Here is a 15,599-nt window from a genome sequence, read left to right as displayed (position 1 = left end):
TTGATTCATTAGGCAGCAGCACTGTGGAAAATGGGAGTTGTAATGTTGGGATAGGTGTTTACCTGAACTGTGTTGGGGGTGAGTGTTTTGGCAATCTAAGGCAGTAGAAAGGGCTTTAAACCTGGGGGCTAGGGTTAGAACGGAAAGTGCCAGCAGGTCTGGCAAAGTCTGTGGAGAAAGAATTAGAATTAGGTTAACGTTTTATGTCTGCATGACTTCTTCAGAGCTGAAGAGGGGTAGAATGTGATGGATTCTATAGCGGAAGAGAGGGGGTGGAGCAGAATCGAAGGTCAGCAGTAGGTGGGAGCTCAGGGCAGATTGATAAATGTCATGGACCCAAGACAAAGGGAGTGTTAATGATGTGTTAAAGACTAAAGAAGATGCTAATAGTGGCACGAAGGTAAGGTAACAGAATGCATCAATAGCAGAACAAGGGTCAGCGCTCTGTGAAAGCAAAACCAGTTGCAGATGGCCCAGTCGGGGAGAGAGTTAGGGGAACATAAACCAAAATGGAGGAGAGAGTTCATGGTCTGAAGTTGTTGAAGTCAGTGTCCACTCTTTTCCCCCTTCCCCCCTTTACACCTATCCTTACTTCTGTGAGCGACAGTTCATTAATATTCATTTCAAGCCTATTGACTCCTACAGCTCCTCACACCCTGTTTCTGTAAGGACTCCATCCCATTCTCCCAGTCTCTCCACCCCTTCATAGTCAAAGAATCATCCTCTGCTATTTCTGCCAACACAATCAAACTCATCTTCCCCTCACGGCCACCCCTCCTCCCCCCTGTCAGCATTCCATTGGGACCGTTCCCTCTGTGACACTCTGGTCCACTCCTCCATTGCCCCGAACACCATATCCCCATACCATGCGATTGAAGGAGGTGTAACACCTTCCCCCTTACCTCCTCACTGTCCAAGGCCCCAAACACTGCTTTCAGGCGAAGGAGTTTGCATTCACCTCCTTCAATTTGTTCTGTTGTATCAACTGCTTCCAATGTGGTCTCCTCTACACTGGGGAGACTGAACGTAGACTGGCTGACCGCTTTACGGAACACTTTTGCTCAGTCTGCAAGCAGGAGCCTGGCTTTCCAGGTGCTTGCCATTTTAGCGCTCCATCTTGCTGTTGTGCTCCAGTGTCAGTCCTTTGTCTGGTGCGATGTTCCCGTGTGGTCCAACGCAAACAGAGGGGACAGCAGCACCTCTTCGGATTAGACATGTAACAGCCGTTTGGACTTGACATTGAGTTCAACAACTTCAGACCATGAACTCTCCTCCATCTTGATTCTCTCCCAACTCCCTCCCCCACTGGGCTATCCGTAACTTGTTTTGCTTTCACAGAGTGCTGGCTCTCGTTCTGCTATTAACACATTTTGCTATTTTACCTTAATGCCACTATTAACACCTGCTGTGGTCTTTAACACTACCATTCACACTCCCTTTGTCTGGTGTCCATTGCAACCTAACCAGCGCTCCCACCTATCTTTGACCTTCTATTCTGCAACCCCCCTCACTATAAAACCCATCAATCTCTACCCCTCTTCAGTTCTGAGGAGTCATAACGGACTCGAAGCGTTTCTCTCTCCACATATTCTGCCAGGCTTGCTGAGTCTTTCCAGCATTTTCTGTCTGTCTTTCCGATTTCCAGCCGCCGCAGTATTTTAGTGGGGAAGAGGTCTAGTTTGGCAAGATGAGATAAATAGAGAAACCGTCGACAAAAGAACAAAGAAAGAATAAGGGAAATGATGCTCAGAGTGTGGCAGGAAGAGACAGAATACAAACCTAAGAGTGAACCAGTCGATAAGGCTGGAGGTTATGCAAGTAGTTTTTAAAAAAAAACTAAAGGTTCTGTATTTGAATACACGTAGCATTAATAGAAAACAGCTGAATTGACAGTACATATTAAGTATGTGTGCTCTGATTGTCATCAGAGTTGTGTCTGCAGCTGTGTCCTTATAATGGCTCAGACTGGAATCTAAATATTCAAGGCTACTTGACAATTAGGAAGGACAGGAAGTTCGGGCAAGCTGGAGGGGTAGCTCTGTTAATTAAGGATGATAGCGGCACAATAGAGAGATGACTTTGGCCCCGGGTGATTAAGGTGTAGAATCAGTTTGGGTAGAGGTGAGCAATCATAAAGGGATGAATTCTCCTGTATGAGTGGTGTAAAGTCCTCCTCAAAGAATCAAACTGGAGGGCAGGGTATGCGAGAGGAAATAATGGGGACTTGTGAGAGACATGATGTGGAGATGCCGGCGTTGGACTGGGGTAAACACAGTAAGAAGTTTAACAACACCAGGTTAAAGTCCAACAGGTTTATTTGGTAGCAAAAGGCTTTTGCTACCAAATAAACCTGTTGGACTTTAACCTGGTGTTGTTAAACTTCTTACTTGTGAGAGAGGCATGGATATAATCATGGTTGATTTTAATCTACACATAGATTGGGCAAAAAAATTTGTTAAAGGTAGCCCTCTTAGAGCAGCAGGTTTCAGCACCATCCGGGGAGCAGGCTATACTAGATCTGGTAATGTGCAATGAGACTTCATTAGTTAATGACTTCCTATCGAGGTAACAATGACCATAATAACACAAGAACTAGGAGTAGGAGTAGACCATCTGGCCCCTCGAACCTGCTCCACCATTCAATAAGATCATGACTGATCTTTTTGTGGACTCAGCTCCACTTACCCGCCCACTCACCATAACCCTTAATTCCTTTACTGTTCAAAAATGTATCTATCCTTGCCTTAAAAACATTCAATGAGGTAGCCTCAATTGCTTCACTGGGCAGGGAATTCCACAGATTCACAACCCTTTGTGTGAAGAAGTTCCTCCTCAACTCAGTCCTAAATCTGCTCCCCCTTATTGTGAGGCCATGCCCCCTAGTTCTAGTTTCACCCACCAGTGGAAACAACTTCCTGCTCCTATCTTATCTATTCCCTTCATAACCGTGTATGTTTCTATAAGATCTCCCCTCATTCTTCTGAATTCCAATGAGTATAGCCCCAGTCTACCCAGTCTCTCCTCATAAGCCAACCCTCTCAGCTCCGGAATCAACCTAGTGGATCTCCTCTGCACCCCCTCCAGTGCCAGTATATCCTTTCTCAAGTAAGGAGACCAAAACTGTACTCAGTACTCCAGGTGTGGCCTCACCAGCACCTTATACAGCTGCAACATAACCTCGCTGTTTTTAAACTCCATCCCTCTAGCAATGAAGGACAAAATTCCATTTGCCTTCTTAATTACCTGCTGCACCTGCAAACCAACTCCTTGTGATTCTTGCACAAGGACACCCAGGTCCCTCTGCACAGCAAATCCCCACGATAATGTGGGAAAATGTCCACTTTGGCAGGAGTAAAAGAAAAGCAGTATATTATTTAAATAGAGAGAAACTGTAGAACTCTGGTACAGAGTGACTTGAATCACAAAATGTTAGTATGCAGGTACAGCAAGTGATTGGGAAGGCATATGAAATGTTGCCATTCATTGCAAGGGGAACGGAATATAAAAGTAGCGATGTTTTGCTACAGTTCTACTGGCTGTTTTACTGCATACAATTAATTGTATTGTTTCCCTTGCATCCGAAGCAGTTTAGAGAAGATTCACTCAGTTGATTCCTGGGATGGGGGATTGGGGTTGTCTTATGAGGAAAGGTCGGACAGGTTGGGCCTGTATCTGTTAAAGTTTCAACTAGCGAGAGGTGATCTTTATTGAAACATATAAGATCCTGAGGGAGCTGGAGACTGAGAGGATGTTTCCCTTTGTGGGAGAGACCAGAACTAGGAATCATAGTTTAAAAATAAGAGGCCTCCCATTTAGTATTTTGCTTTTACTTTAATTCTACATTGTGTTCGCATTTCTAACCTCAGCCTGTTGCACTGTTCCAGTGAAACTCAAAGCAAGTTCGAGGAATCTCCCGATTAGGCATGTTGCATAGAATCCCTACAGTGCAGAAGGAGGCCATTCAGCCCAGCCTATTGAGTTCTACAATCTTGGAATGAATTCTCTCTTCCATTTTGACTAGGTCCTTCTGTCACGTACTGGTCTGAATCATGTTTTCCGTGTTTTTATTTTTGGACAGAGCTGTTTATTATTCTGCCATTTGTACAACTGCTGGACAAATGTTTTGTTTATTTGCTGCAGCCATGGTCACCCCCTTTGCCTTTTGTTCCATGACAAAGACGTCTTTTAATCTCTCCAGTCCTCTCTACACTATTTCAGACCTTTCCTTCCCTTCCCGACCCCTTTCAACAGTTCAAAACCCGTCACGTTTCTGCCTCAGTTCTGCAGAGTCAATTTCATCTTGAAAGGTTAACTTTTGTTTCTCTTTCCACAGCTGTTGCCAGACCTGCTGAGTATGCCCAACAGTTTCTGTGTTTGTGCCATACAGCAGTCAGTCTGAATGTCCTGTTTCTGCGCTGTACATTCTGTGGTTGTTTGAGGTTGATGCCCTTGGCGAGAATCATTAAGTTAGAACGAGGTTAGATGTGGAAAGGATTTTTATGTCGAGGGTTGTTGATTCTGGGCAGTTTGCGGAGTCACATACTGGGTGACGATTCATTGCAGCAATTCGGAAAGAAGCTGAATTATTTCACTACAGTCCACGCGAACTCCATTAAATCCTGGCCTGTTAGTGTTTCCAGTCTCTCTCTACCTCGGGGTTTCTGTAATCCCCAGCAATCTGTTTAGATCACCCCCTGGATATTAGAGAGGCATTCATAGAATCCCTACAGTGCAGAAGGAGGCCATTCGGCCCATCGAACCTGCAATGACCACAATCCCACCCAGGCCCTGTGCCCATAACCCCTCCATATTTACCCTGCTAATCCCCTTGACACTAGGGCCAATTTAGCATGGCCAATCAACCTAAACCACACATCTTTGGACTGTGGGAGGAAACCCACGCAGACACGGGGAGAACGTGCAGACTCCACACAGACAGTGACCTGAGGCCAGAATTGAATTCGGGTCCCTGGCGCTGTGAGGCAGCAGTGCTAACCACCGTGCCGCCCCCTACCCTCAGATGTTACTTTTCCTGAAATAGCCCAGGGCTTTTTTTTTACAAAAAGTATAGCACAGAATCAGGCCATTTGGCCCACCTGATCCATGCTGCTGTTAATCCCACTCCATTGTTTCCTATCCTGTCAGCGTATCATATATCAAGAATCATACAGTGCAGAAGAAGCCCTTCAGCCCATCAAGTCTGCATCGACCCTTCTCCTTCCTCCCCCGAGTAAACACGTGGATTTCCCCTCAGTGTATCTAAACTATTCACCTCAACTGCTTCATGTGATAACAATTTCATATTCTCACCACTCTGGGTGAAGACATTTCTTCTGAACCCCTTATTGGATTTATTGGTGACTATCTTAATTTGTGGCCCCTAGTTTTGGTCTCTCTCACGAGGGATTTTTTTCCCCCAAATGTCTTTATGCTTAAGAGGCAGAATTAGTACATTATCCCTCAAACAATGCCCAGAACAGGTGATCTGGTCATTTATTCCATAGCTGTTTGTGGGAGCTTGCTGTGTGTAGATTGACGGCTGCATTTCCTACATTGCGGTAGTATCTGCGTTTGATAAAGTTTTGCATTAACAGTAGGGCACTCTGGGGCACGGTGAGGTTGTGAAAGGTGCTATAAAAATGCAAGTCTGCCTTTCGTTTTGGAGAAAGCTACGCAGGAGTAATATATATTCCAATTGTAAAAGTCACTAAGACATCAGAAACAATTTGTGTGATGTAACTGGAGAGCCCGGAGCAGGGGTAATCCCAGTGGCTGTTTTGGCTCACTTACCTTTCTTGTTACACCCTGAATGACCTGGGTTTGGGTTAGGGAGTATCATTTCCAAGTCTTTTAGTGAGATGAAAGTTAACAACACAGTAATTGGTGAGCAGGATGGCAGACTTCAGGAGAACATGGGCTGACAAATGGCAGATACAGTTAAGGTGGATAAGTGGGAAAGTTTATTTATTAGTGTAGGCTTACATTAACACTGCAATGAAGTTACTGTGAAAATCCCCGAGTTGCCACACTCCGCCGCCTGTTCGGGTCCACTGAGGGAGAATTTCGCATGACCAACCAGCACATCTTTCAGACTGTGGGAGGAAACTGGGGCACCCGGAGGAAACCCCCTCAGACACGAGGAGAACGTGCAGACTCCGCACAAACAGTGACCTAAGCCGGGAATTGAACCGGGGTCCCTGGCGCTGTGAGGCAGCAGTGCTAACCACTGTGCCACCCCATGATGCACTTTGAGAAGGGCAACATGGCGAGACAATATAATCTAAATGGGACTATTGTGAGGGTACAAGGCAGAGCAATTGGGGGGGGTCGGGGGTTGCATATTCACCAATTCTTGCGGGTGACAGGATAAGTTGATTTGTTAGTTTTGGAAATGTATGGGGTATTTGGCATTGTAAATAGTTGAATTCGAAAGCCTGGAAGTTGTATGAAACCTTGGTCAGTTCTCAGCTGGGCTACTGTGTATTGTTCTGGGCGGGACTCCAAAGATGTGTGGGTTAGGTGGATTGGCCGTGCTAAATTGCCCCTTAGTGTTAGGGGGACTAGCTCGGGTAAATGCATGGGGTTATGGGGATAGGGCCTGGATAAGATTGTGGTCGGTGCAGACTCGATGGGCCAAGTGGCCTCCTTCTGCACTGTAGGATTCTATGAGTCTGGATCCCTGAGTCATCCTGACTCAAAACATTAGCACTAATGTTTCACGGATGCTGTCAGACCTGCTACGATTTTCCAGCATTTTCTGTTTTTGTTTACAATAAATAGTCAGGGTGGCACGGTAGCACAGTGGTTAGCACTGCTGCTTCACAGCTCCAGGGACCCGGGTTCGATTCCCGGCTCGGGTCACTGTCTGTGTGGAGTTTGCACATTCTCCTCGTGTCTGCGTGGGTTTCCTCCGGGTGCTCCGGTTTCCTCCCACAGTCCAAAGATTTGCGGGTTAGGTTGATTGGCCAAGCTAAAATTGCCCTTAGTGTTTCGGGATGCGTAGGTTAGAGGGATTAGTGGGTAAATATGTAGGGATATGGGGATAGGGCCTGGGTGGGATTGTGGTTGGTGCAGACTCGATGGGCCGAATGGCCTCTTTCTGCACTGTAGGGTTTCTAAGATTCTTTTCTAAGATTATTCTCTCTCCACAGATGGTTTCAGACCTGCTACGATTTTCCAGCATTTTCTGTTTTTGTTTACAATAAATAGTCAGAAGGTGCTATACAAATGCAGATGTGTGTGAAGAAATGCTTCCTTCCATCCTTTCTGAACACTTCTCCCCCAGTTTGTACCATCTTATGGTCTATCTTGAAACATTGTTCAGGATCAATCTTAGGGGATGGTTGGCACAGTGATTAGCATTGATGCCTCATGGTGCCAGGGACCCAGATTCAATCCTGATCTCGGGTGACTTTTATACACGCACTCTCCCCATGTCCTTCTAACAACCACTATTGAATCCCTTTGTGATTAAACTCTCCAGTTGCCTCTGAACCGGTGACTGTGGTTAATGACCCCCTAGAAAGATTTAAGGGTAATGGGGATAGGGCCTGGGTGGGATTGTGGTCGGTGCAGACTCGATGGGCCGAATGGCCTCCTTCTGCACTGTAGGATTCTATGATTCTATTGGAGGAGGAGAGGGTATAAAGTAGTTTGTTGGGGATTTGTTATGCAGCCATTGTGGGGGAAACTGGGATTCTAGCACAGAGAAGGTTAAAGGGAGATTTAGGAGCTATTCAAAATCGCGAAGGTTTAATATTTTCAGAGCAAATAAGGAGAAACTGGTACCTCTGGTGGGTTGGTCGGAAACAGAGGTGAAAAATTTACAATATTAAAAGAACCAGAAGGGAAATTAGAACAAATGTTTTCACACAGATGTTAAGATCTAGAAAGCACTGCCTGAAAGGTTGGAGATCCTCTCCACTTTGAGCCGGCAGTTTGCGGTGTCGGTGGTAGCCATGATGTGGAGTTGCCGGCGTTGGACTGGGGTAGGCACAGTAAGTAGTCTCTCAACACCAGGTTAAAGTCCAAATGGTTTATTTGGTAGCACGGGCTTTCGGAGCACTGCTCCTTCATCAGGTGAGGTCATCAGGGGGGCAACACTCCGAAAGCTCGTGCTACCAAATAAACCTGTTGGACTTTAACCTGGTGTTGTGAGACTTCTTACTGTGCCCACCCCAGTCCAACGCCGGCAACTCCACATCATGAAAGGTTGGTGGAATAGGATTCTGTGGGAACTTTCAAAAGGCAAAAGGACGTGTATTTGAAGAGGATTAATTTTCAGGGTTATTAATGGAATTAAATTGGACAGCTCCTTCAAAAACCAGGTAAAGTTCCACAAAGGACCATAGGCATCTCTCTATTAGAGAGTGAGACAATTGATTGTATAGTTTGAGGGGGCCCACTTCACAGCAAGGTAGCTCCATGAACCACCACAGCCAATATGGGGATGGAAGCTGTGGCATTGGCATCGTTCAGAATCCCTCATTAACAATCTCACCAACTGAGCGAACCAACCCAAACACAGACGGTTATGGGCTGAATGAAGTCTCGTGCTTATGATTCTATGGTGATATTTTGCCTCCATTTTGCAGGTGTTTCATTCCTTTGTGTGCTCGCTGGTTGACTTCATTCTGAAGCTACTTCAGCTCAAAGTTAAAGGTCCACCAATCACACTCGAGGACTCAAACATCAAGTATCCACTGAGGCTGATTGACAAAGAGGTGAGTGACGGCGTGAACTCGCTGGAAATTGACCCAAGTTGATTTTTGATTTGATTTATTATCATCACATGTATTAACATACAGTCAAAAGTATTGTTTCTTGCGCGCTATACAGACAAAGCATACCGTTCATAGAGAAGGAAACGAGAGAGTGCAGAATGTAGTGTTACAGTCATAGCTAGGGTGCAGAGAGAGATCAACTTAATGCGAGGTAGATCCATTCAAAAGTCTGAGAGCAGCAGGGAAGAAGCTGTTCTTGTGCCAAATCTGTAAGAAATTGAATTAGAGCATTGTTAGAGAGTTTAAAAGAGTTACGGTGAAGCTTTAGAAGCATAGAACGAGAGTAAAAGATAGAATTGGAAGGCATGCTGGGCACAGCTTGCGAGAAGTTGCCCCGTTCCAGTGCCATCTTGAGAGAGAAGTTGTAGCAGTAATCCGAACTTCCTGTGTTGCTATTCACCTGCTGACTTCAGCCATGATGCTGGGCATGTTGGCAGGTTAGGGGCTTGTCTGTATCTTGGAAGGACAGGTATTTCAGTGTGTAAAGAATAGCAGTGGAGTGTCATTGAGAAGACAGCACAGCTTTCCCTGTGCTGCTGGTATCTGAGTAAGATCAGCAAGATACATTTGAACAAGAAAATTAAGTCAGTGGGAAAGCTACTATTGTAAATTTTTCACCTCTGTTTCTGACCCACCCACCAGAGGTACCAGTTTCCCCTTATTTGCTCAGAAAATAATAAAGCCTCATGATTTTGAATACCTCCTAAATCTCCCTTTAACCTTCTCTGTGCTAGAATCCCAGTTTCCCCCGCAATCGCTGCATAACAAATCCCCAACAAACTACTTTATACCCTCTCCTCCTCCCAAGGATATCATAGTATCCTACAGAAGGAGGCCATTCGGCCCATCGAGTCTGCACCGTCCACAATCCCACCCAGGCCCTGTCCCCATTACCCTTAAATCTTTCTAGGGGGTCATTAACCACAGTCACCGGTTCAGAGGCAACTGGAGAGTTTAATCACAAAGGGATTCAATAGTGGTTGTTAGAAGGACATGGGGAGAGTGCGTGTGTAAAAGTCACCCGAGATCAGGATTGAACCTGGGTCCCTGGCACCATGAGGCATCAAAGCTAATCACTGTGCCAACCATCCCCTAAGATTGATCCTGAACCATGAACATGTATATCTTTAACAGTTAGGATGATAAACACAGGTAGAGAGACGGTGATGCAGTGGGAATGTCGCAGGACTAGTAATCCAGATCCCCAGGCTAATGCTGAGGGGACGTTGGTTCAAATCCCACCCTGAATAAAATCCCTCGATGAATAAAATCTGGATTATAAAGCTAATATTGACATGAGACTATCATCGATTGTCATAAGGCACGTCCGATTCCTTCAGGGAAGGAAATCTGCACAGTGTGGCCGACACGTGACTCCAGACCAACAGCAATGTGGGTGACTCTTAATTGTTCTTTGCAATAGTCCAGCAAGCCACTCAGTTCAAGGGCAATTTTGATTTGATTTATTATTGTCACATGTATTAACATACAGTCAAAAGTATTGTTTCTTGTGCGCTATGCAGACAAAGTATACCGTTCATAGAGAAGGGTAACAAAGTTTGTAGACGACATAGGGTAACAAAGTTTGCAGACGACACAAAGATAAGTGGAAAAGTGAATCGTGTGGAGGGCGTAGAAGGTCTGCAGAGAGATTTGGACAGGCTGAGTGAGTGGGCGAGGATCTGGCAGATGGAGTATAACGTTGACAAATGCGAGGTTATTCACTTTGGAGGAAGTAATAGCAAATTGGATTATTATCTAAATGGAAAAAAATTACAACATGCTGCTGTGCAGAGGGATCTGGGGGTCCTTGTGCATGAGACGCAAAAACCCAGTCTGCAGGTGCAACAGGTGATCAAGAAGGCAAATGGGATGTTGGCCTATATCGCAAGGGGGATAGAATATAAAAGCAGAGATATCTTGCTGCATCTGTACAGGGCATTGGTGAGGCCGCAGCTGAAATACTGTGTGCAGTATTGGTCCCCTTATTTGCGGAAGGATATATTGGCCTTGGAGGGAGTGCAGAGAAGGTTCACCAGGTTGATACCAGAGATGAGGGGTGTTGATTATGAGGAGAGACTGAGCAGATTGGGTTTGTACTCGTTGGAATTTAGAAGGCTGAGGGGGGATCTTGTAGAGACCTATAAGATAATGAAGGGGCTGGATAGGGTGGAGGTGGAGAGATTCTTTCCACTTAGGAAGGAAACTAGAACTAGAGGGCACAGCCTCAAAATAAAGCGGGGTCAGTTTAGGACAGAGTTGAGGAGGAACTTCTTCTCTCAGAGGGTGGTGAATCTCTGGAATTCTCTGCCCACTGAAGTGGTGGAGGCTACCTCATTGAATATGTTTAAATCACGGATAGATGGATTCCTGATCGGTAAGGGAATTAGGGGTTATAGGGATCAGGCGGGTAAGTGATCCACTTCAGATCAGCCATGATCTTATTGAATGGCGGGGCAGGCTCGAGGGGCTAGATGGCCTACTCCTGCTCTTATTTCTTATGTTCTTATGTTCTTATGTCCTTATGTTCTTATGTAAAGGAGAGAGTGCAGAATGTAGTGTTACAGTCATAGCTAGGATGTAGGGAAAGATCAACTGAGTGCAAGGTAGCTCCATTCAAAAGTCTGACAGCAGCAGGGAAGAAGCTGTTCTTGAGTCGGTTGGTATGTGACCTCAGACTTTTGTATCTTTTTCCTGACGAAAGAAGGTGGAAGAGAGAATGGCCGGGGTGTGTGGGGTCCTTAATTATGCTGGCTGCTTTTCTGAGGCAGCGGGAAGTGTAGACAGAGTCAATGGATGGAAGGCTGGTTTGCGTGATGGATTGGGCTACATTCATAACCTTTTGCAGTTCCTTGTGGACTTGGGCAGAGCAGGAGCCATACCAAGCTGTGATACAACCAGAAAGAATGCTTTCTATGGTGCATCTGTACAACTTGGTGAGAGTCGTAGCTGACATGCCAAAGTTCCTTAGTCTTCTGAGAAAGGAGAGGTGTTGGTGAGCTTTCTTAACTATAGTGTCGGCAATGGAGGGACCAGGACAGGTTGTTGTCCAATTAGGGATGGGCAGCAAATGTTGGCCTTGCCAGTGACACCCACATCCCATGAAAGAATTATAATAAACCTATGCCATAGAGGTTTTATTTGTGTCAAGAAATAGGTAGATTGGCCATGCTAAATTGTCCCTTAGTGTCCAAAGATGTATGGGTTAGGAGTATTAGTGGGGTAAATACATGGGGTTATGGGCATAGGGGCTGGGTGGGATTGTTGTCGATGGGCTGAACGGCCTCCTCCTGCACTGTAGGGATTCTATGAAACCCAAAACCACTTTGTGTACAGTATAAACCGATCACCTAAACCGGGTACCAATAAAAGGGAGTTTGGACAGAGTCAAGAGGGAAAAACCTGTTCTCTTTGGCAGAAAGGTCGAGAATCAGAGGGCACCAATTTTAAGATGATTAGCAAAAGAACCAAAGGTGACATGGGCTCGGGGGTGGATGGGTGGGGGAGGATCGGGGGTGGGGAGGGGGGGGGGTGGTTCTTTTTAAGCCGCGAGCAGTTTGGAGCTGGAATGCACTGCTTCATTGTGGTGGAGTTGATTCGATAACGAGTTTCAAAAGGGTATTGGATAATTGCAGGAGAGAAAATATTTGCAGCGTTCTGCTGTAAATCGGGGGGGGGGGGGGGGGGGGAGGGGAGAGTGTGTTGCTCTTGGCAGACACGATGGGCCGAATGGCGGCCTCCTGTTATGTAACCATTCCACGATTCTTAAAGCTGTACAACACCAAGGGCGGAATCTTCCCGTCCCACCACGGGGCGGGACGCGGACCCACGGGGCGGGACGCGGACCCACGGGGCGGGACGCGGACCCACGGGGCGGGACGCGGACCCACGGGGCGGGACGCGGACCCACGGGGCGGGACGCGGACCCACGGGGCGGGACGCGGACCCACGGGGCGGGACGCGGACCATGCAAAGGTCCGTTGACCTCAGGCGGGATTTTCTGGCATTGGGAGTGAGCGCGGTTGAAAAATCCCGCCCCAAGTGACTCAAACCTGTTCAAAGTGTGACCCAAATGTAAATGTCTATAAAATGAACAAACAAAGGCTATCAGTGGTTTCTGATACTTTTGTAAACCTCGCCTCTATACAGCTTCACTCTGTGGACTTGGCTTTGTTACTGTTTACATGAAGCTCCTTATCATAGACCAGAGTGTTTGCTCTGGAGTGAACCATTAACACTTCAAGTTACACACCACTGGTACTGTTACAGAAAGCAAAGATTAAATTAACTTTGCTCAGCATCAGTCAGGATGAAATACAATAAATAGCAGCGTGCCTCATACACCGTGTCCTGTTTGTTGTGATTAATCTGTCACAGATAAATCACTGACTCTCGGCTTTGAGGTGACCCAAAACAATATTTTCCAAGCACCAGCCAGTCAGTGTTGTAACCTTTATTTGCAGCTCTGTCCTACTTTGACTGGAGGGTTTTACAAGCACATGGAGCAGCGTTTGTGAATTTATTATTTGATCGTACTCAGAATATTCTGGGATTTTTCTTCCTCTCTCTCCTAGCTTCTAGTTGCAGTGAGGCTGTGCAATAGATGTCAATCTTGATGTTGACTGGTTCTTGGGTAAACCCAAGGTATACTGCCAGTTGCGCTGCACGTTGCGTTTACCACTTTGGTAGTGAGTGGGAGGTGAGTGGCACCTCTTAGATTCAAGAGGTTTGCTGCTGATCTGATAAAGTTAAAGTTTATTTATCAATGTCACAAGTAGGCTTACATTAACACTGCAATGAAGTTACTGTGAAAATCCCCCAGTCGCCACACTCCGGCACCTGTTCGGGTACACTGAGGGAGAATTTAGCATGGCCAATGCACCTAACCAGCACGTCTTTCGGACTGTGGGAGGAAACCCACACAGACACGGGGAGAACGTGCAGACTCCACACAGACAGTGACCCAAACCGGGAATCGAACCTGGGTCCCTCGTGCTGTGAGGCAGCAGTGCTAACCACTGTGCCACCGTGATAGCCGGGTCCGACCAGATGTTGATGGACAGGTATCCTGGAGACCTGTCGATGGGCTTTCACGTGGCTTTGGGATCCCTTCCTGACTTCAGATAGCCCTTCAAATTTATGATTTTTATTTTATTCTTTCATGGGATGTGGGCTTCGTTGGCAAAGCCTGCATCTATTGCCCATACCTAATTGCCCTTGACAATCTGGTGATAAGCTAACTTCCTGAGTCACTGAGGTCCCTGTAGGAACACCCACACTGCTGTTGGGAAGTGAGTTCAGTATTTTGACCCAGCAACATGCAATCTAGTTCCAAGTCAGGATGGCGTGTGGCTCGGAGGACATATTGCACGTTGCTGCTGACACCAACTCGTGTCCCACCCCACTAAGTGACACTGTCCCTCCCCATACCGTGTTGGGTTCACCAGGATGACCCCAGGACTTGAGAACAGGCTGCATGGACAAGGCTTGCATTCTCTGGAGTAATGACTTTAATGAGGCCCATGATGTGGACCTCTTAGAATATGAGCTCCCTGACTAAGGCAGTAATGGCTTGTCCAATCAGGGAGCCCTGCGTGTGTACAGAAAGTGGCGTGTCAGGGTTATTGGCCCTCCTGGTTTACACTCTGTGTACAAGGAAGAACCTGTCTGAGTGTTGCTGACTATGTAAATAAATCTAAACTTGGTGAAGGGACATCGGCCTCCGGAGTTGTTTTGTTTCTGAGTACTAGATGATCAAGGCTCAATCTAATCAGTTTATTTAAAATAACAAAACGATTTAATTGGGTCAATAGAGATGAGCCCTTTCCTCTGGCACAGAGGGCGTAATATTAAAATTAGGTCATTGGCGAGTGACGTCAGGAAGCATTTCTACACAAAAAAGGGTTTTGGAAATCCCGCAAAAATCTATTGAGGCTGTGTGGGGGAAGTGGGCAAACTTCTTGCGTAGATAGGTTGAAGAAATTGGAGATTTTATAGAAATGCTCAAAATCCTGAAGGGTCAGGACAGAGTTAGATCGGGAGAAACTGTTCCCATTGGTGGAAGGATTGAGAAGCAGTGGACTCTGGTTTAAGTTAATTGGCAAAAGAAGCAGAAGCGACAGGAGGAAAAACATTATCATGCAGCGAGTGGTTAGGATCTGGAACACACTGCCTGGGAGTGTGGTGGAGGCAGGTTCAACTGAAGCACTTGAAAGGGAAATGCACTGTTATCTGAAAAGCAAGAATGTGCAGGGCTATGGGGAGAGGGTGGAGGATGGTGGTGCTTAGACAACTCGCTCATTAAAAAAATTCATTCGTGGGACATGGGCGTTGCTGGTTGGCCAGCATTTATTGTCCATCCCTAGTTGCCCTTGGAGGGATTTGAGAGTCAACCACATTGCTGTGGCTCTGGAGTCACATGTAGGCCAGACCAGATAAGGAGGGCAGATTTCCTTCCCCAAAGGATATTAGTGAACCAGATGGGTTTACTCGACAATTGACAATGGTTTGTCAATTGAGTGGAATCGGCTGCCATCAGTGGTGGTGGAGGCAAACTCAATAGGGTCTTTTAAGAGACTCCTGGATGAGTACATGGGACTTAGTAGGATGGAGGGTTATAGGCAGGCCTAAAAGGTAGGGATATGTTCGGCACAGCTTGTGATGCAGCTGTATAGAACGCTGGTTAGGCCACATTTGGAGTACTGCGTCCAGTTCTGGTCGCCGCACTACCAGAAGGACGTGGAGGTGTTAGAGAGAGTGCAGAGAATGTTTACCAGGATGTTGCCTGGTATGGAGGGTCTTAGCTATGAGGAGAGA

General features: G+C 46.4%; 1 protein-coding gene across 1 annotated transcript in view; it reads left to right on the top strand.

The window, feature by feature from the left end:
• Positions 1–325: 325 nt before the first annotated feature.
• LOC144499018 (NADH-cytochrome b5 reductase 3-like) overlaps positions 326–15,599 on the top strand; it is a 35,457-nt gene continuing 20,183 nt past the window's right edge. Inside the window, exons 1-3 of the mRNA XM_078221076.1 lie at positions 326–400; positions 4,334–4,372; positions 8,595–8,723. Coding sequence (XP_078077202.1) covers positions 326–400; positions 4,334–4,372; positions 8,595–8,723 — 243 coding nt within the window. The remainder of the gene's footprint in view (positions 401–4,333; positions 4,373–8,594; positions 8,724–15,599) is intronic.

This window comes from Mustelus asterias, chromosome 9, assembly GCF_964213995.1.
Source record: "Mustelus asterias chromosome 9, sMusAst1.hap1.1, whole genome shotgun sequence".
Lineage (NCBI taxonomy): Eukaryota > Metazoa > Chordata > Chondrichthyes > Carcharhiniformes > Triakidae > Mustelus > Mustelus asterias.
This window is presented reverse-complemented; position numbering and strand designations above follow the sequence as displayed.